Below are 20,472 nucleotides of genomic sequence, written 5' to 3'. Positions count from 1 at the left end.
GTACAAAGAATTCCCATGTACCTTTGACCCAGCTTCACTAAGTGTAGAAATCTGAATGTATAAAGCATAACTTATGTTCATTATTCACATTGTGAAAGAAAGTTTCCCTTTAAAAGATGATTTACTGCAGGGTTCTTATCAGTAGCAAACTTCCTTGAGAGAGAGAAAGAGAGAGAGAGAGAGAGAAATTGTGTGTGTGTGTCTGTGTATGCACTTGTGAGTGTGTAATTAACATTTCCAAAGCCAGTGTCTGCACAGACCCATTTCCTCCTACCACTCCTCTGTTTGATAGAGTGCCTGTTTTATCTTGGTTCAGTCTGGAACCTCTGCATTCCTTAAACTGTTTGGGGGGTCGAGGGAAATGGTATGGCATTCTAATTCCTTTGTTATGCTTTCCTAATATTATTTCATCTGAGAGGGTAGATGTTGTTTCAAATTTGTATTTCACATGAACCTTATAAAATAATTTACTATAATACCAGCTTTAGAATTACACCTTAACATACCCAACTTGCTCTAATACATTCATTTCTCCAGACATGTGTATCTTACATATGAGAAGAGTATTAAATATATTTTATCTAACAGCAAAGGATAAGGTAGCTTACATTAAAACTTACTTTATTCCTCAGAGCAATGATAGCCAACAGAATTTTTTGCAATGATAGAAATGTTCTCTGTCTCACTGCATTCCAGTACCACCAGCCACTTGTAGCATAGAACACTTTTAATGTGCATAGTGTGACTGAGGAACTGAATTTTAAATTTTATTTAGTTTTAATGGATTTAAAATCGAATTTAAATAGACAACTTTCTTTTTCCCCCGTGGCCAGCAGCTACTCTATTTGACAAGGCAACTTTAGAAAATCAAAGTTTGGGTTGTGTTAGCACTCCTGACCTTTGAAGGGTTGGTCTGTCATACGATTAGCATATAGTAATAGTAGCATATAGTAATAGCATATAATAATTAGCATATAGTAAGTATATAGTAAGTATAGTAAGTAATAAGTATATATATATAGTAAGTAGCATATAGTAATTAGCATATAGTAATAGTATATATATAGTATATAGTATATATACATATAGTAATATAGTAATAGTATTAGTTATAGTAATTAGTAATTAGTAATAGTAATTAGTAATATAGTAATAGTAAGTATAGTAATATAGTAATAGTAATAGTAGTAATAGTAGTAGTATATAGTAGTAATATATAGTAGCAATATAGTGGTAATAGTAATAATAGGATAGTAGTAGTAATAGTAGTAGTAGTAATAGTAATAGTAGTGATAGTAGTAGTAATAGTAGTAGTAGTAATAGTAGTAAGATATAGTAATATAGTAATAGCAAGCATAGTAATGCAAGAAGATAGGAGTGTAAAATCAGGAAAATTAGAAGCTTTTAAAAATCGGGGGTTTTTCAGTTTTCAATTTAATTGTTAAGTCAAAATTAGAGATAGTCTTTCCACAGAGCACTAGAAAATGATGCCCTTCTACATAACTTAAATGATGTGAAGGGTCCTTGTGTTTTATTATGTTAAGGCCCCACCTGGACAGGCTCTTGTTTGAAGAAGACAGCACAGGGGAAGACACTGGCCTGATGGGAGATGATGTCCCAGCAGACAAGTTGGGGGACCCAGCCGTGGTCAAAGAGTGGGCTCTTCTGGAAGGCAGAGTGTTAGGGGGGCTCATGACGGCATTTGCCTCTGTGAGAGAGAAACACAGAAACCAGACAATGACGCCAGGTTATTCTTTCCCTAGAAATCAAAGAAACATCAAAGCTGCTTCTGAACGTCTGAGCAAATCCACCTCGCCGGCAATTTCTATACAAGAAGTATCAAAATATTCTGATGAGTGGACTCATGTGGTGGGTTCTCCACCTTGGCTGCACATCAGAATCATTTGGGGCTTAAAAATACAGAGATGTTCAGGTCCCAGCCCGAAAGTATTGGACTTGGTTGGGGCTGGGGTGCTGCCAAGGCATCCAGATATTTTTTTAAAAAAATCATCTAGCCATGGTTGAGAATCACTGGTCTGGTCTCGTCTCACCCACCACATTGTATTTTGCATATCTCATATCCTCTGCCCATGAGGCCAAGTTAATTAATGAGAATTTTCTTCCAAGCCCACTGAGCTTCCAGAAGTACCTCTTAGGTTCCACTACCTAGTTAACTCCAAAGATAACTGTATTTAACAAGACAGAGTTTTGTTAAGAATGTCCACAGTACTTAAATCACAATGGAAAACCAAATGCATATTTTCCCTATAAAATAATAATTAAAAAAAAATCTTAGATGTCAGTATGGGGCTTTACCGGATTCTTCTTGCTCATTCATGTCTTGAGGGTCTGAACCACTCCGGCTACGACTCTCCCTCTGCATTTTGGCCTTCCGCGTGGCCATCTCGTCGTCGGCCGCCTCTCCACTCTCACCCTGGGAACACACATGTGCCAACAGTCTTCGTCCTGGGTTTTTCTCCCTCTGGGCACTGCTGCGGCTCAGGCAGGTCCCTATTTTCTGACTGCCCCACCTTCTACATGCCCCCACCCCAAACCAGTACAGACCCCTGTGAGGGCTGACCCAGGAATCTCATGTTACACTGGCCACTTGTTTTTCTGGAGACAGCAGCACTCCCCGGGGAGAGGGCTGATAAAAGCAGACACACAACCCCTGGCAGCTCTGCATAGAGACCAAATTATGAAGCCAGCAAAGGTTGGCTCAGGCATCAATGGCCTCCCATATGCAAAGCGTGGGACTTTTTCTAGATAACCATGGAGAAACTACCTTACCGTGTTATAGTGATAATCTCTATATAATGTAATATAGAACGTATAGTGGTAACTAACCAAATATTTTCTGCCATGGTAAAAACCATAAAGTCTACCACTTTAACCACTTTGAAGTGTACAGTAGGGTAGTGCTAACTCTATGTGCCTTGTTGTGCAACAGGTCTCTAGAACTCTTTCCTCTTATAAAACTGAAGCTCTAGACGCAATGAAAAACGGATTCCCCTTGGTTCGTCCCCCAGCCCCTGGCATCCACCATACTACTTTCTGTTTCTAAGAGCTTAACCACTCTAGGTACCTCATCTAAGTGGAATCATGCAGCATTTGTCCTTTCGTGACTGGCTCATTGCACTTAGGGTAATTACCTCAAGGTTAACCCACATTGTCACATGCCAGGATTTCCTTCTTTTTGAAAGGCTGACTGAATGCTATTCCATTGTATGTATACCTCACCTTTCCTTGATCTTTCAATTGTGGATGGACATTTAGGTTGCTTCTCTTGATACTACATATATATATATATATATTTAAAAGATTTTATTTATTTATCTGACAGAGAGAGATCACAAGCAGGCAGAGAGGCAGGCAGAGAGAGGAGGAAGCAGGCTCCCTGCTGAGCAGAGAGCCCGATGCGGGGCTCGATCCCAGGACTCTGAGATCATGACCTGAGCTGAAGGCAGCGGCTTAACCCACTGAGCCACCCAGGCGCCCCTTGATACTATATTTTAAGTTGTGTTCTACATTGAGCATTTTGGCCCTCGAAGACCTTCCTAATGGGATCCCTGGTCTTCTTAGCCTTTGCTTCCCCCCACAGAGCCTCTGCTCCAGCATGGACCACGAACCCAGAACTGTGTGTGCTTCCCTGAACAAGCCCAGTCTTTCGTGCCTCCCTCCTGCCTCCTCTGCCAGAAATCCTCCCTGCCAACCCTGCCCCAGGCATTGTCGCTCTGATCCTTCAAGACCCATCTGTCAGCTTCCCTGGGAAGCCTCTCCTGCCTGTGTCCTAGCCCTGGATCTTCCTTATGTCTCCTCCCACAGCACCCTGTAGATGGCTTCACTGTGACTCCTACTGAGTGCTCACTGTTGGCCGCCCCTGACTTTTTCAGGTGTCGACACAATTCCTGACACTAGGCCTGGCACCAGGAGGTGCCTGGTAAGCACTTGCATTTCATTTGTTTCATTCTGTCTGCACCCCAAATGCACTAAGGTAGTTTCTGGTGTTGTAGACCATAGGACAGTGCTGGATGATTGGGTCTGAGGCGTCATAAATAACACTCTACCCGTATAAGGATTTTCTTCTTTTTCTTGGTGGTGCTTATGCCCAACGTGTTGTTCCTCTGCACACTGGGCTTCTCAGCACTCTTCGCACATGTCCCGGGGCTGGGGTTGCGTGTACTCCATCGCCGGCCACCGAACAGCTCCACAGCGTGAGCCAAAGTTGGGCCTTCATACCGTCCGTCCTCCTGTAAAAGAGCCACATTCTGAACACATGAGGAGACAGCAAGCAGTGGGGAAGTCCACAGATGAATGGCTTCTAGTAAATCCCCAGAGGTGGAGGAGCACAGGCAGTTAGGGCGAACTAGAGGTCTGGCCACCCAAGTGGCTCTGTCCTAGCTGTCAGGACTCTCTGTAGGGAGTCTCATCACATCCTGTTGTCCTGGTCACATCCTGCTGAGTTCCAGGGATGTGCTTTCCGGGGGCCATGGGCAAGTGGGATGAAAACAAACTTCCCTTCCCAGTTTCAGAGGTTACATTCCAGAATGGCCACTGTAGGAATATTCAGGAAGATCCACTTGCGAATTAGGGCTTTGGAGGACTGAGCGTGTGTATGTGTGGATCTACTAAGTAAGATCAAGTTCTATTTGTATTGCCTCATCCTAGGTTTTTGTTTTTTTATTGTTGTTGTTTGTTTTTTATCTACTTTGATGCCTGGGACAGTCTGACTTGAAATACAGAGTATGTGGCATACCTGGAATTTACTCCAGAGGGCTCTGGGGAGATAACCACAGAGGAAACATATTATTAAATACTCAGCGCACACCTGAAACTAATGTAACATTATGTGTCAACAGCTACACTGGGTAAAATAATTAAGGAAATAGTTGGGCTGCTGTCCTCTATTGTGCCTGATACCCAAGGACAGAGAGCCCAGGGCACTCAGAACACCATGCATACTGTGATGCTGTGAGCAGCGAGAAGATCCCTAAGGGGCAGGGATGCTTCATGACAGCTGCTTCTCACCAGGTAATGTGGAGTAATGTGCCCTGGGGTGCAGCAGAGATTTACTCATTAAACAACCACCAACAATTCTCCAAGTCAGGGAGGCCAGTTAATAAAACTACAAAAAGTAACATGCGAATTAAAGCCAACATGAATGATATTTCATAGGTTGTATAAAATGGACCTTTTAAAATTAATTTTCATAATTTACTGTCTTTACTTTCTTCAAGCTCTTAAGGCCAGTCCTCCTCTGCAACTCCAAAGAGGTGCTTGTAAATAGGTTTTGCTTTGTTGTAGGTGCTCTGTGAATAACAAAGTGTGTGTGTGTGCGCACGTGCATGTGTGCAAGTGTGTGTGTGTGTGCCCGACTGTGTGGGTCTGTGTGTGTGTGCGCACGTGAGCATGTGTGCATGCGTGTGTGTGCTTGATCCTTCACCCTAATGTTCAATAGCTATCTCATTTTAAGACTTGAGTTGTGCATACCCATAATACATTATAGGTTTATAAAAAAATTAAAAAATTAAAAAATAAAGTTTCCTTAACACAAAATATAATCATTGTAAATTATAATGAAATCTCACAATTAAAAAGCCTGGTTCTAAATTAAAAAGAAAAAAAAAAGACTTGCGTTGTGACCTCCCACCTCCTGCATCCTGTTATGGATCCCAGGATGCTGAGTGAGTTGGACACTTGATGTGGGAAATCTTTTGGTGATCTCTGATGGATATCTGGGATTTATGCCTGCCCATTAATCATTTCTCTTTTCTCTAACCATACCCCAATTTTACTATATATCTTTCCACTGGATACAGTCTTTTTTTAAAAAAATGTGTTTATTTATTTAAGAGAGAAAAAGAGAGGGAGGGGCAGGGAGGGACAAAGGGAGAGGGAGAAGCAGACTCCCCACTAAGCAGGGAGCCTGATGCGGGGCTCAAACCCAGGACCCTGAGGTCATGACCTGAGCGGAAGGCAGACACTTAACTACTGAGCCACCAGGTGCCCCTGGATTCAGTCTGGAGTCTATCAATCAAGGTGAAACATGCTCCCTTGACCAATGGTTGGCATAACATCCAAATAAGCCAATTAGAATCTCTCTTCCTGGAAAATGAATCTTGAATACAGTGCTATTGAGAATGAAGAAGGTTGGAGATCATTCCTTCCTAATAGAGGGCATCCTCCCTGTGAACAAGCTGCTACAACTGACTTCAAAGTGGAATCAACATTTCATGCCACAATTTCAAAAATGAATTTTAACTACCCTATTGAATATCACATTCTGGAAGAAATCTTGTAAAAATTTTATCTATGGGTTTTGACTAACACTTTAAAAATTTAATAGATCCCATCATTAAAACTTAAAACTTCTGCTCTGGAAAAAACATTGTCAAGAGAATTAGAAGACCAGCCACAGATGGGGAGGAAATGTTTGCAAAAGAAACACCTGATAAAGAACGGTTATCCAAAATATACAATGAAAATTTAAAACTCAACAATAAGAAAACTAACAACCCAATTAAAAAGAAGTCCAAAAACCCCAATAGACACTTCACCAAAGAAGAGCTACAGATGGGAATTAAGCATATGAGAAGCTGTTCCACGTCATACAGCATCAGGGAACTGCAAATTAAAATAAGATACTGCTCCAACACCTATTAGAATGGCAAAAATCCAGAACACTGACAACACCACATGCTGGATGGAGATGTGGGGTAACAGGAATAAGGATTCATTCTAGTATGAAAGTGAAATGGCACAGCCACTCTGGAAAGCAGTGAGGCAGTTTCTTACAAAAGTAAACATTCTTTTACCGTACAATCCAGCAATTATGCTCCTTGGTTGTTATCCAAAAGACTTGAAAACTTAAGTCCACACAGAAACCTGAACATGAATATTTACAGCAGCTTTATTCATAATACCAAAACTTGGAAGCAACCAAGATGTCCTTCAGTAGGTAAATGGATAAATAAACTGTGGTACATCCACACAACGGAGTATTACTCAGCAACAAAAAGAAATGAGCTATCAAGTCATGAAAAGACATGGAGGAATCTTAAATGTATAACACTAAGTGAAGGAAGCCGATCTGAAAAGTCTACATATTGTATGATTCCAACCATATGACATTCTGAAAAAAGCAGAACTATGGAGACAGTAAAAAGATCACTGGTTGCAGGGGTGGAGAGTGGGGGTGAGTAGGGTGACGTAAGGTGGAAGGAAGAGATGAATAGGCAGGGGACAGAGAATTTTTAGGGTAGTTAAAATATTCTATGTGATATTATAATTATCAATATATGTTATTATATATTTGTAAGATGCTATAAGATGGAGCCAACAAACCATGTCTGGTTTGTGACCGTGATTGTAACTAAGCTCAGAGCTTTGGTTTATGTCCAGGTTGCATGGATTTGTATGATGCTGGAAAGCTGAGGAATGATTATAATTAAAGATCAATATTTACAATAGCTCCTGAAGACCTTTTTTCCAAGCAGCTGACCACACTGGACTCTCCCTGTGGAGGGGACAGGAAGCTTGTATTTTGGTTTCCGTTTTAGGAGGAGTTAACTGAAACAGGCTTTTTGCTGTGCAGTCCTAGCATCGTTGTGCAGATAGGACTATGGGCTTATTAATCAATTAATAAATCAGTTATTCAGGATATGCTCTCTACTCATAAGTATTGCACATATATATATGTGCAATATCTATCTATCTATCTATCTATCTATCTATCTATCTACCTCCTTACCAATAGCCTTGGAGGGATGTCTTTGCTGGTGGGAAACATATTAGAGCCATGAAAAGGACATGAAATCAGTCATTTGAGTAATTTAAATTATAGTTAAATTATAGTTCTATTTGTTCAGTGTCACTAGTAAAAAAGATAATGTTTTTGCCAAAAGATGGAAAAGCGTAACAAAGAAAAACCGAATACTCAGTTACAACTCATTTGACAGTGCCATCAATGGTGTCCCCTCGTGGCTCACTTCCCAGCCATCTGCCATCCTTCATCCTCCACAAGCGCACCAGTCCGGTGGTGCCTGTGTCTCTTCCCACACCTTGCTCAGCCCAGTCCGGCTGCCACTCTTAGCTGGAGTGTTGATATACCCAAGAATTTTAGGGTAGTGAGAAACCCACTCACTTCAAGCAGCTGACTGTGAGAAACTCCCTTGGGGGCTGCTGCCAATATGATAACCTAGTGAGGCAGAACTCCGTGCGTGAGTGATCCTACATTTGGGAAAGTTTCTTTTAAACTCAGAAGTTCTACTGTGAGGCAGCAATGCACACTAAATCAATGCTCCGAGAGTCACGCAGCACATCAGGGAATGAAGCAGGATTTCAGCTTCCAAAGTGAAGGTTTCCAATGTTATCAACCAATCCCTAATTAATAATAAAAACGTTTACACTGTCATGCTTTCGATGGAAACTGAGTAAGTGACAATGCTTATATTAATCAGTTTCTTTCCGATGTGAGAAGTACAATGTCCGGTCGCTGTGTTCATATAAATAACTACAGGACCTACTATGAGTCAGACACTACTCTTTATGTATAGCAGCCGACATTATGGTTTTACATGTATTAACTCAGACCCCACAGCCACCCTATGAATGCGTATTGTTATCACTCTCATTTTATAGATCAGAAACTGAGGCACAGAGAGAGTCAAAGCTGCCCAGTGCCAGAGTGTAAGGGTGAACCTTGGTGGTTCCAGTGTGGTTTTGCAAGATTAGTATCTTAAGAGTTAGGGGAGTGAGGAGTGAGGAGACGGGGGAGGGTGCATCCCTACCTGATAGAGGCTGACGTACTGTTTCCGCAGCCACTGTTGTCTCTGGTCAGGGAACTTCCTCATCTTCCTCACGGCCCTTGTGAGTTCTAGCAATCCACTGAAGAGCATCTTAGCTGTGTGCTTGGGTGCCACAAAGTGCAATAATCTATTGTCCGTGGTCTGGAGCCCATAGAGCAGTGTCACACCAGTCTCGGAGAGAAACATGCTACCCAGTTTGTTCTGAACACACACAGTGTGTATATCGATGCTAGGGTGTCCCATGTACACAGCCTTTGCTGAAAACAGATCCAAGACCCCCTCCGCCAGGCCACTTAATCCAGCATTGCCCAGTAAGGGGAATTTGCCAGGCTCAGATGTGTTAGTAAGCACACCAAGTTTTGCTTTAGCACTGGCTGGGGAGGCAGTGGTGGGCTTTATCCAGGTCAAGGTGCTGTTGTCAGGCTGAAGCTGCAGGAAGCAGCGGGCGGACAGGTGCGTGTCCTGGTCATAGTGGATGACAGTGGCCCCCTGCAGTAGGAACTGGTGCACATCAGCTCGGATGGACAGCACGTACCACGGGATCAGCTCCGTGCCATGGTCAAAGGCCTTCTGTGGCTCTTCTGATCCATGAGAGTCCCATTCTTTCGACTGCTCAAAGAGGTCATTTTCAGAATCCAACAGATCTCCAATTATAAACCTAATGGAAAGAGATATAAATTTGGTCTGTCTTATAATTAGAAGTGAGAACAACACAAAGCTTTTCACTGACACTGGGCATCATTTTTCACTTCACTATGAATTCAAATTAGCATAGGAAATATAAAATGCTAAAGATTAGATTTTTATAGCTGCATTCTAAAACCCTATATTTAGCAATAGGTCTAACCACAGGAATAAGGAAAGGAACTGCTAGATAGTTGTATTTTTTTTTATAAGATTTCATTTATTTTATTTAGAGAGGCAGAGGGAGAGGGAGAGAATCTGAAGCAGACTCTGCACTGAGTGCAGAGCCTGATGTGGGGCTCAATCTCATGACCCCAAGATCATGACCTGAGCCAAAGCCAAGCATTGGGTGTTCAACTGCTGAGCCACCCAGGAGTCCAAAGTTATTGTGCTTTTAATATCAATAATAATCTTCATGATGTATTAGTTTTCCCTCTTGTATCAGGAACTGTTAACTACTTTATGTACATTTGCACTTCATTTGACCTACTTGTGAAGGAAGGCCTTATTTATTTATTTTGTAACCTTTGAGGAAACAGCTTCAGGAAGGTCAGTAACTCATTTCGGTCATCCAGCTCAGAAGGGGTCTACTCAAGGCAGGATTCTGCTTTTGACTCATCAGCCTGGGACCTTCATCACTAGGTTTGACTGCCTTCTACTTGATCAGAACCAAAAGTCGTGACCTGAACACAGTGGGGCTAAAATAGGCAGAATAAGACTTAATAAGCTGGCCTAAGTTGTGTGTCTGTTAAAAAATAAAATACCATTTGTTCAAAGACACTCATTGGAAAATATAGTCACAGTGGCCAGATGAACAAGAACAGCTAGCTCTCCTTGACATAACCTTAGATTTTCATTGTGTTTCTGTGTGTGTGTCCATGTGTGTGTGCACACATGTCCACATAAAGGACTTGTCAGCTTGGAAAACTTAGCAAGTTGTCTTACTTGAGTTGGGAATGGAGAGTGTTAGGACTCCAGAAGGATGTTGGGGGGGAAGGCAAGGGAGACCTCATTGCCTCACTCCTGTATGTCCACCTTGTAGGCATGTGCCCAGGAGAGACTCATGTTTTTTCAAAGCATGAAGAATTTTTATTAAAGTCAAGGTTTCTGCTGTTTGGTCCATAGACATTCGTTGCAAAGTGGTGGATAAAATTGATAAGGAGCTGGTCCATACATCTCTGGGAAGGAATGTTCCCATCCTCTTGGGAACTTGGCACCTGGGCAGACTGCTGCCTCCTGGCAAAGTATGAGCAGTAGCACTGGATTTCCTGGACTCTCAGTCTAGATCCCAGTCCCTGAGCAAGATCCCGCTCATGTTTTCTGCAGGTTCTTCCTCCTTGCCTCACATAAGCAGATATTCTTAAAAAAGAAAAGAAATCTATAAGAGATCTCGCAAATCTGATAATCAGAATATCCTTTTCAGATAAGCCGCACTGAAAACTCTAGAAGCAATCCTAATGCCCAGCAACAATAAAACCTACAAGTAAAATTTGATGCTTTTATACCATGTAATGCATTGCACAGCAATGAAAATGAGTAGTAATAGTTAATGCAATGCAACAATAGGGACATATCTTAAGCAAGACACAAAAAAATAAATACTGTATGGTTACATTTGTGTAAATGTAAATTTCAAAACCGGGCAAAACTATACTATATTATTTAGAAGTGCATAATAGTGATATAATTATAAAGAAAAGTGGGAAATAGTATTGTAAAATTCACTACTATAGAGGAAAAGGTGGTAAAAAAATTGAAAAGGAAAACAAATAGTTTATGGGTGCTGGCAATGAGTAGTAGTTATGCATGTATTCACTTGATGATTCTCCAAATACATTAGTTTTTTAAAAAAGTTTTAACTTTAAAATACCTTTAGATTTATGTAGAAATTTCAAAGACAGTAGACCCCACATTCAGTTTTCCTTGTTATTAATATCTTACACTGGGATGGCATATTTGACACAATCATAAACCAATAGTGATACATTATTATTAATTGAAATCCATACTTTTGAGAGTTCCTTAGGGTTTTTTTTTTTTTTTTAACCTATGTCCTTTTTCTTTTTGGATTCCATCCAGGATACCATATTACATTTAGTTGTCACATTTCTATAAGGCTCCTCTTAGATACGGCAATTTCTCACACTTCCCTTGTTTCTAATGATCTTGACTGTTCTCAGGAACACTGGTTAGGTATTTTATAGAATGTCTCTCAATTAGAACTTGCCTGATGTTCTCATAATTAGGCTGAGGCTATGGGTTCTAGGAAGGAAGTCTCCAGAGGTAAACTGCCATTCTCATAACATCATAGCCATGGGACATACTATTAACATGACTTATCCCTCTTGATGTTGACCTGGTTGAGGTAGTGCTGGTTGTGTCCCACTGTAAAGTTATTCTTTTTTTTTTTTTTTAGATTTTATTTATTTGTTGGGGGGCGGTGGAGGGAGAGAACGAGCAATGGGAGCAGCAGGCAGAGGAAGAAGCAAACTCCCCACCAAGCAAGGAGCCCAACTCAGGACTCCATTCCAGGACCCTCTGAGAGTACGACCTGAGCCAAAGGCTGACGCTTAACCGACTGAACCACCCAGGCATCCCAAAGTTATTCTTTTTTTGAAAAACTCCTTTCCATACTGTCCTTTAAAAAAAAAAAAGATTTTATTTATTTATTTGAGAGAGAGACAGAGCACAAGCACGGAGAGCAGCAGGCAGAGGGAGAAGCAGACTCCCTGCTAAGGAGGGAGCCCAATGTGAGGCCCGATCCCAGAACCCTGAGACCATGACCTGAGCCAAAGGCAGACACCCAACCAACTGAGCCACCCAGATGCCCTCATACTGTCCTCTTTGTACATTTAAGGTGTAGGGAGTTATTTTCTACCTCCTAGAGTGTGGAGTATCTATATAACTTATATGGAATTCTTCCACATAGGAGATTTGTCTCTTCTCTCCCATTTGTTTGTTTATCACTTATATATGGACTCATGGATATTTATTTAATACTTTGATTTATAATCTAATACAACTTTACTTTATAGCTCATATTGTTCCAGTTTGGCCATCAGAAGCTCTTTCAGTTGGCTCCTATTCCTTTGACATTTTATGTAATTAATTAATTAATTAATTTTTAAGTAGGTTCCATGCCCAGTATGGAGGCCAACATGGGGGTTGAACTCACAACCTTGAGACCAGGACCTGAGCTGAGATCGAGAGTCTTCCACTTAACCAAATAAACCACATAGGTGCCCCTTAGGACTTTTCTTAACATTACATTTCACAATAAAAAGTGAAGAAACAAAAAGAAAATCCTTTGTGTCTAGCCTAGTTCTATTCCTCTGAAATTGCAACCAGGAACAATGGAAAACCGATATGTATGTCCTCCTCTATAATACTTATGTCGGTGTTTCATACATTTAGTGCGGTAGTTAGGAACATGCCCTATATTGTCACCCTGGGTTTCATATTTAGCTCTGCTACCTATTTGCTGTGTGACTTAGTCAATCACTCAACCTCTCTGAGCCTCACTTATCTTAAATGGCAAGAAGACAATGCTGATTTCACAGAGCAGGTGAAGCTCAACTAAGACAATACTTGCAAAGCACTCAGCGGTGCACTCAGTCTGGCTCAGTAAAGTACTCCGCTCTGATAAAATATAGGAAGACCAAGATTTCATCCTCCTGCTTTCCTTCCCCCCTTCCTTTTACTATGCTAAACTGGCCCAACTATTCCTTTAAAGGAGCTTTGTTTAGAGTCACATCCACACCCTCTTATCTTATTTCCTTTCTCTGGGACCATTTCCACATTCTCCATGTCACACTTCATGTTTTTATTAATTTTTAAAAAAGATTTTATTTATTTATTTGACAGAGAGAGCGATCACAAGTAGGCAGAGCAGCAGGCAGAGGGAGAGGGGGAAGCAGGCTCCCTGCTGAGCAGAGAGCCTGATGTGGGGTTCGATCCCAGGACCCTGGGATCATGACCTGAGCCAAAGACAGAGGTTTTAACCCACTGAGCCACCCAGGCACCCCCATGTTTTTATTAATTTTTTTAAGAGCAAAAAGAATTCAATTTGTGTCTGTACCCATGAAATACAACCTATGTGAATTTGGACGTAGAACTCCTCATTTTAAATTAGCAAAAGAACGAGTGTTTCCCATATTCCATTTAATTTGAGTTCTGAGCTAAATCAAATATTTTTCAGTGAAAAATTACAAGCATTATACAAGCATTATAAAAGACTGTGTCTGGGGAGAAAAATTATGAGTCTTTTCTGAAGCCTATTTTTGCTGCTCAGAGCTGATGTAAGCTGGGAGGGAGAGACACCATCTCTCTGAAGATCAGTTTCTATTTTTGAACACAAGAAGAATGAATGCTAGGTATTAACATTTCTATTAAAAAAGCAGTCTTCTCCAGGGGCACCTGGGTGGCTCAGTTGGTTGAGCATCTGACTCTTGGCTTTGGCTCAGGTTGTGACCTCAGGGTCATGATTTTGAGCCCTGAGTTGGGCTCCAAGCTCAGCAGGGAGTCTGATTAAGGATTTTTTTCTTTCTCCCTCTCCTTTAGCCCCTCCTCCCCTGCACTCTCTCTCTCTAAAATAAATAAACAAATCTTAAAAAAAACCAGGCATTCCCCCCAGGAAAATGCCCAAGATAAAATTGACAATTGTTGGTAATTAAATAAATTCATTTCAAGAAGAAAACTAGTAGCTTCAGGTCTTAGATCATATGGTGAATGTCACACACTTCTGTGCCTGATTCTTTCAGGAGACAAGTCTCTGTGGGTTTACAAGAGGGAGTCAGGTGGCACTTAAAGGGTTATGTAGAAACCAAATAATGTCATCAAATATCAAAGATGTAAACCAGGAAAGAAACTACCTTGTCAAACTTAGGTCATATGACTCAAAAGGAGGACCAAGGAGTGAAAGAGAAGGAAAGTTTGTATCTCACCCCCTGAAGAAATTCTGCAGTGTTGGTCGGTGAGAAACCATAAATTGACAGATAATTATTTTTCTCATGTTCCCTGATGAAAATCTTATATGAGGGGACAAGTGGGCTATTAATCAATCAGGTTATGTATTTTCTTAATAAACTGCTCATTACTTCCTACAAAGTTAATAGGACCATGATTCATCATGATTCAGAGCCAGCCTGCCTGAAGTTCAATCCTGGCCCTGGGAGGTATAAGATCCTAAGTCCAATGGAACTGTTGTGATGATTACGTAGTCTAATTTCTGTGGAATTGGAGCACTGGATCCTCAGAATCTGTTGTGAACAAAGATCCCAGATAGAGGTAGACGTAGATTAAGGACGGAAATGGCTATAAGGTGCTTTCTGTGCAGACATGTGTTTATTTGTCGATGGTCCTCTCTATGTATATAGATTGCTACTAAGGTCAGCCAACAGTGCGGAAAACTTTCAAATAACCTTTGATTTGAGATAGTCTTAAAAAAAACAACAACCCAAAAAACAACTGGTAGAAGCTACTTGTGAGACATTTCAGCTTAAGGGGCAGGGCACTGTGGTAAGGTTATTCTTTGAGCATCTGGGTCCTTTGGAGAAATCTGGAATATAGGTTTATCTCACTCCTTAACAGCATTAGGGACTCAGATATAAGGCATTCATTTCTTTTTCTTTTCTTTTTTTTTTTTTATTTATTTGTCAGAGAGAGAGGGAGAGAGAGCGAGCACAGGCGGACAGAATGGCAGGCAGAGGCAGAGGGAGAAGCAGGCTCCCCGCCAAGCAAGGAGCCTGATGTGGGACTCGATCCCAGGACGCTGGGATCATGACCTGAGCCGAAGGCAGCTGCTTAACCAACTGAGCCACCCAGGCGTCCCAAGGCATTCATTTCTTTGTTCACAGTAGATTCTTAGGATCCAGTACTCCAATTCCACCGAAATTCTTTTCTAAAAACACTCTTGCCCTTCCCAGTGTAGGCTCATACACACACACACACACACACACACACACAGAGAACTGGGAAAGGCTTTGCAAAACAAGCCACAATGTCTCATAAATGCACACAAGTGTGTATGAAGACTCCAAGATGACTGCAAGGTATGACTCATGAGTACTGACTATAGATAAAATCTTTTGTGGCAAAGATACTGAAGTCGGTAGGCCTCGTGGTTTTGGACGGCTCTAAAGGATCTTCTAGCTGGACCAGGCTCTGCCATTTGAGTGTGGCCTTGAAGAGGCACAACACATGCCCCGAGACTGCTGATTTCTGAACTTCTCCTTGGGCTGTGGGTACACATGTCTAGATCAGCAGCAATGCCTGTGGATACAAGAGCAGCTAGAGCAATGGAACAATTACAAAGTTACAGACGCTGCCTTGCAGAGCTGTGCTTCTGGAAGTGAGATCTGGGAACCACCTGATCTACAATCACCCAGAAGTTTGGGGGAGCTGCTGAATATACTGATTTCGGGGTGTCACTCTAGCCCTAATAAAGCAGTATATATGATTTAAAAATATTTTAATCCTTGTCCCTGTGCCCTGCCCAGTGATTAATAAGAACTTTTTTATAGAAACTATGAAATAAATAGAATATCATGGTTTTAATCCTAAAATTTAATTTGCTGAGTTTTTAGAAGGGACAGGATAGCTCTAGTTTGTTCTTTTTAAAGAGATAAACATATGGCAAGAAGTAAAGTTATGAGCAGTAATTCTAGAACAAAGCAGCCAATTTAGAAAGGTAAATCCTAGTTCAGAATTGGTAAAGTTGGAATATAAAATATGGCTTTCTGACGAAGGCGGTGGGTTTGTGCTAAAACCAACTGACATAGGAAAAAAAAAATGAGCATCTCTTGTAAAACTTACTGCCACCGTGCTTTATCCCTCAAGGAATTTTTTCTAGAGCTATTGCCTTCGCTGGGGCTGTCTTCATCCTCTGCCTCCAGACTTCGGCTGCAGCTTCTGATGGTCTGAAAGATGCTGTTGACAGTGGACTCCTTCTCTGAATTCTTTAAACCATTATGTCCCACTCGTTGTAAGAAATTATCTTGTCCGCTGTAATCGGCTACAAACTACAGAAAAACATACCAAGAATTTGTTTTTGCAACTTCATGTACTATTTCTAAATAACCAACTTGGGTAGGGAAATAAAGTTGCAGTAGTCATAAATAATGGCATTTGCGCCTATTTTATTGAAAGAAAAAGAAAGAGCCTCCAGGAAAAACATTTTTTCGTTTCACCACATGAACTATTTAGAATTTGCTCTTGTTTTCACTAAGACAACTTTAGTCCCTCTAGGAATCAACACTCCATTTCAAATTTACAACACAAAAAGCAATATTATTTCAAGGTTCCCTAGGGAGATTAGCCACTTTACAGAAAAAGGGTAAGGTTGTTTTATCCTGGTAGTGAAAATTAAGAAAAAACATGACAAAACTCTATTATTCTATGGAACCAGATGAAATTCCTGGGGCCCAAGGAAAATGCTGTGAAAGGATGACATTTTGCTTTACTTCCCTCATACCCTACAGTAGCACAGAGGCTTCCTGATGGTTTTAAAGCTCTTACGGTCTGTATGCATGATCTGGAAACGCCTGCTATTAGAGGTAAGAGCTCCCGCTGTGCTGCTGGATGTGGCCTTCCTGGCTTCTAAGATACGAGGGAGCCAGTGTGGGTGCAGCTTGGGGGGTTTGCTATAAGCTTTCTCCTCCATTTAGTGCACCTTTATCTTCCTGCATAAGCCAGAGGAATGCAAGCTGGGAGTGGGGCCCATACCCACCAGGGGCTCTTAAGTCTCCCTGATAGCAGGTGATGTCCTTGGTTCCAGGCGACAGAAGAGGCTGAGTTTTAGGGGTGTATGTGAGTGTGTGTGTGAGGTCAGTAGCGGTGCTGTTGCCAAGTGAGAATGACTCTAGATTTGGGTTTGGAACTGCCAGGTATGGGAAGAGGAGGAGGGTGTAGAGATGGAGTCGCTGGGTGATGGGCCTTAAGGAGGACACTTAATGTAATGAGCACTGGGTGTCATATGCACTAAACTCTACCTCTGAAACTAGAAAAAAAAAAAATCTTGGTGAAGTTCTCCCCAATTCAGTCCCTTCTTTCATGTCTAAACACCATTTTTCTGTTTCTCAAAGCCCCTTCTCTCCAATGCCCAATGCCCCGAGTCAAAGTTCACACGGTCCTCTCCCCTCTCAGAGTCAGGAACCAGGAGGTACAGGGCTGGGAGAGCTGAAGCAACTGTGATCAGAGCCTGGAGCTCATCTTTCCATGAGGCCCCAGCTTTTCCAGCACCCTCCCACGAAGGGGGAAAAGCAAGGTAGCCCTGACCTCCTGCCATGCTTTAGCCCTCTAATTCCAAAAAGTTAATACTGACTTAAAAAAAAAATTCATTTATTGTCAGATGGAGAGAGAGTGCACAAGCAGGGGGAGCAGCAGGCAGAGGGAAAAGCAGGCTCCCCGCTGAGCAGGAAGCCTGATCCGGGTCTCAATCCCAGGATCCTGGAATCATGACCTGAGCCAAAGGCTGAGGCTTGACTGACTGAACATTAAGCAACTGCCAGGTGTCCCTCACTTGACTCCTTTTATCCTCGGCATCCAGACACTCTCACCTACTGAGAGAAGAAAACCCCAACATCCTTAAAAAAAAAAAAAAATCAGAAAACAACACCGACTTCCACGTGACTTACACACTGTCCCATTCTAACTAAGTTAACAAGATGAAGCCCAAACAGTGCTAGCTGGCATTCTTTTCTCCGGAACCTCCCAGGACCTGTTACCCAACACAATGGTAACGATGATAACCTAGCCTCAACAGGCTCTCCCTTCCGGTGACAATGACTCTTCAGATTTTGAAAGGCCTCACCTCTAGAGTTTCTTCTTGGGAATTGTACCTCGGGCAAAGCTTCATGAGGCCAGAGGCTCCGTCCAGTACTTCACAGAGCTCCTTCAGAAACACCCCACAGAACGGAACCACCTTACAGCCGGGTATGTGCAGGGCCCGCGTGACCACCTTCCTGTACTCGCAGGAAGATTCGTGCTGAGCCATGGCGTCCTTCAGGCTCCTCATGGTCTCCAGGTCAGACTGGTCCATAAACTGCCACATTTTTAAAACTTTCCTTGACCTGTTACAAGTAAATGATTTTTTTTTTTTTAGACCAAAGGAGAAATAATATCATTCACAGTGTATAGCCTAAATTCCATACAGATCCATTCTTTTTGCTTGCTTTCCTTATGTTCTAATAATTTACTTAGGACTCATATCTTTACCTACTTTCCCAAATGACGTATTAGTTTTAGAAACTAAAACACAAAATTAAATAGGGCAGATACAAATAACACGTGTGGAAGGAGTTAATTTTGGAAGGTGGGGGCTGAACCTAGGTTTGAGCTTTTCTGGCAGCTGTAGCCAAGAGGGAATCCTAGTGGGTAATACGGTTTGTACAGATATTCATGGAGGATTGTCTGCACAGAACATGGTTCATCCACTCCTCTTGATCTTTTAAATGCTGTCCTTGGATTAGGCTGGTCCCTCAGTGAAACACAGAAACCCTGTTTTGGCCTCTTTTGTACATTGCTTTTACTAAATCCAGCTTTGACATTAAGCCACTGGTCCATCCTGAGGGACATTATCTTAAAATACTATTTGCATAACAGGATGTTAAAGGGCACTTTTCCTATGATGAAATTGCTGCTGAGAGCAGTAGGTGACATTGTACCCCACCTCCTAAAGAAAGGGACCAGGTCGTCACAAGGGTACCCAGACTGCTCTGCCATCTGTGGTCTATACCCGTCCCTCAGCTTGCGCAGAGGAACTGGGTCTGAGCAGCTGGGTAGGGGATATCTCTCTGGACAGAGCTGTCAGAGTGTGCTCTATGTGAAGGCAGGAGGATCACCCCCAGGGCAGAGGGCTTCACGTGAACTCCATGGAGAGGCTGACCTACGTCCTGAGTTTATTGATGCATAGCCCGGGGTGTGACCGGGAAAGTCAAAAGACAGCAGGCTGCTTAGAGCTGCCTGAAGGCTCCAGTGGGCCTGTCTTGCATGTGCAGAGTCTGGGCGGGCAAAGCACTGAGCATTTCCTATGAGTCAGGAAGGGACACCATGAGGTCCAGCTGCACCTGAGCCATCTAGAAAGGCCTGCCTGCCAAAGGAGAGTATCCTAGCAGAGTCCATGAGGGCAGGACCTCCAGAGCTTGATCCTGAGGACTAAGGGGGCCCTGCTCCTTGCTGGCTAATGGGGCAGTGGGAGGTGCCTACAGGGCAGCAGGTGGGGGAATGGAGAAGGAGTGACTAGGAAGGAACCCTCAGACCACACGGTATCCCTCTCCAGGGAGCACCTAGCCCAGATTACAAGTGCGCCAGTCAAATGAGACCTTTGCTCCCTTTATCCCAACTCCCTCGCTCTTTCTTCTCCTGCCCACTATTTCTGTAGGGACCCTGAGTTGGAGGGAAAAAAGATAAACCTGTTCTCCCATTTTACTGCAGGTGTCTGAGACTGAGCTGTGAAATGTGGGGAAAGGGTGAAGCTTTAAATCAAATGAGAGGTTGAAATTTTGATTTATATCAGACTGGACTTAAAAATCTCTATATCATCTATAAGACATTCAAAGGACATAGAGAAATATCATTCGACAAATGCCCAGACACCAATCTCTCAATATTAATAAAACGTTAATATTAAATAATATTAAATAACATTAATATTAAAAAATAAAACATTAATAATGTGGCTCAGGCCCCAGTGGGTTCCTCTATGAGCACACACTCCTCCTGCCCTCACTGAAGGGGACCACAAATGTACTTCAGCATTCTCATGCGCTTACAATTCTTTATGGTTCCCCAATATATGTACACGTCACTAAGCAGCTTGAGAACTGTCTGTGTGCTTTTAAACTTTATAGAAATGGTATCGCACTATAACACCATTGTGTTACAATGCAAGAAAATCAGGATTTTCTTGCACAGCTTTTCTTGCACAGCTGTATGTTTCTGAGATTTACTCATGCTTGTGAGCACAAGAGAAGGAGACAAGCTT

The 20,472-nt window shown here is 42.1% G+C and overlaps 1 protein-coding gene across 4 annotated transcripts in view; it reads right to left on the bottom strand.

Moving 5' to 3' along the window:
- PLCE1 (phospholipase C epsilon 1) overlaps positions 1-20,472 on the bottom strand; it is a 327,344-nt gene that overhangs the window by 65,795 nt on the left and 241,077 nt on the right. For 3 of the 4 annotated variants that reach the window (XM_047702042.1, XM_047702044.1, XM_047702045.1), the window contains 6 exons: positions 18,301-18,559; positions 16,305-16,510; positions 8,790-9,465; positions 4,068-4,250; positions 2,317-2,434; positions 1,552-1,708 (listed from right to left, as the gene is read on the bottom strand). In XM_047702042.1, coding sequence (XP_047557998.1) covers positions 1,552-1,708; positions 2,317-2,434; positions 4,068-4,250; positions 8,790-9,465; positions 16,305-16,510; positions 18,301-18,559 — 1,599 coding nt within the window. The remainder of the gene's footprint in view (positions 1-1,551; positions 1,709-2,316; positions 2,435-4,067; positions 4,251-8,789; positions 9,466-16,304; positions 16,511-18,300; positions 18,560-20,472) is intronic. The other variant, XM_047702043.1, reaches the window with a different exon arrangement.

Source organism: Lutra lutra, chromosome 14, assembly GCF_902655055.1.
Source record: "Lutra lutra chromosome 14, mLutLut1.2, whole genome shotgun sequence".
Classification (NCBI taxonomy): Eukaryota; Metazoa; Chordata; class Mammalia; order Carnivora; family Mustelidae; genus Lutra; species Lutra lutra.
The sequence above is the reverse complement of the archived record's forward strand: the minus strand, read 5'-3'. Positions and strand labels throughout refer to the sequence as shown.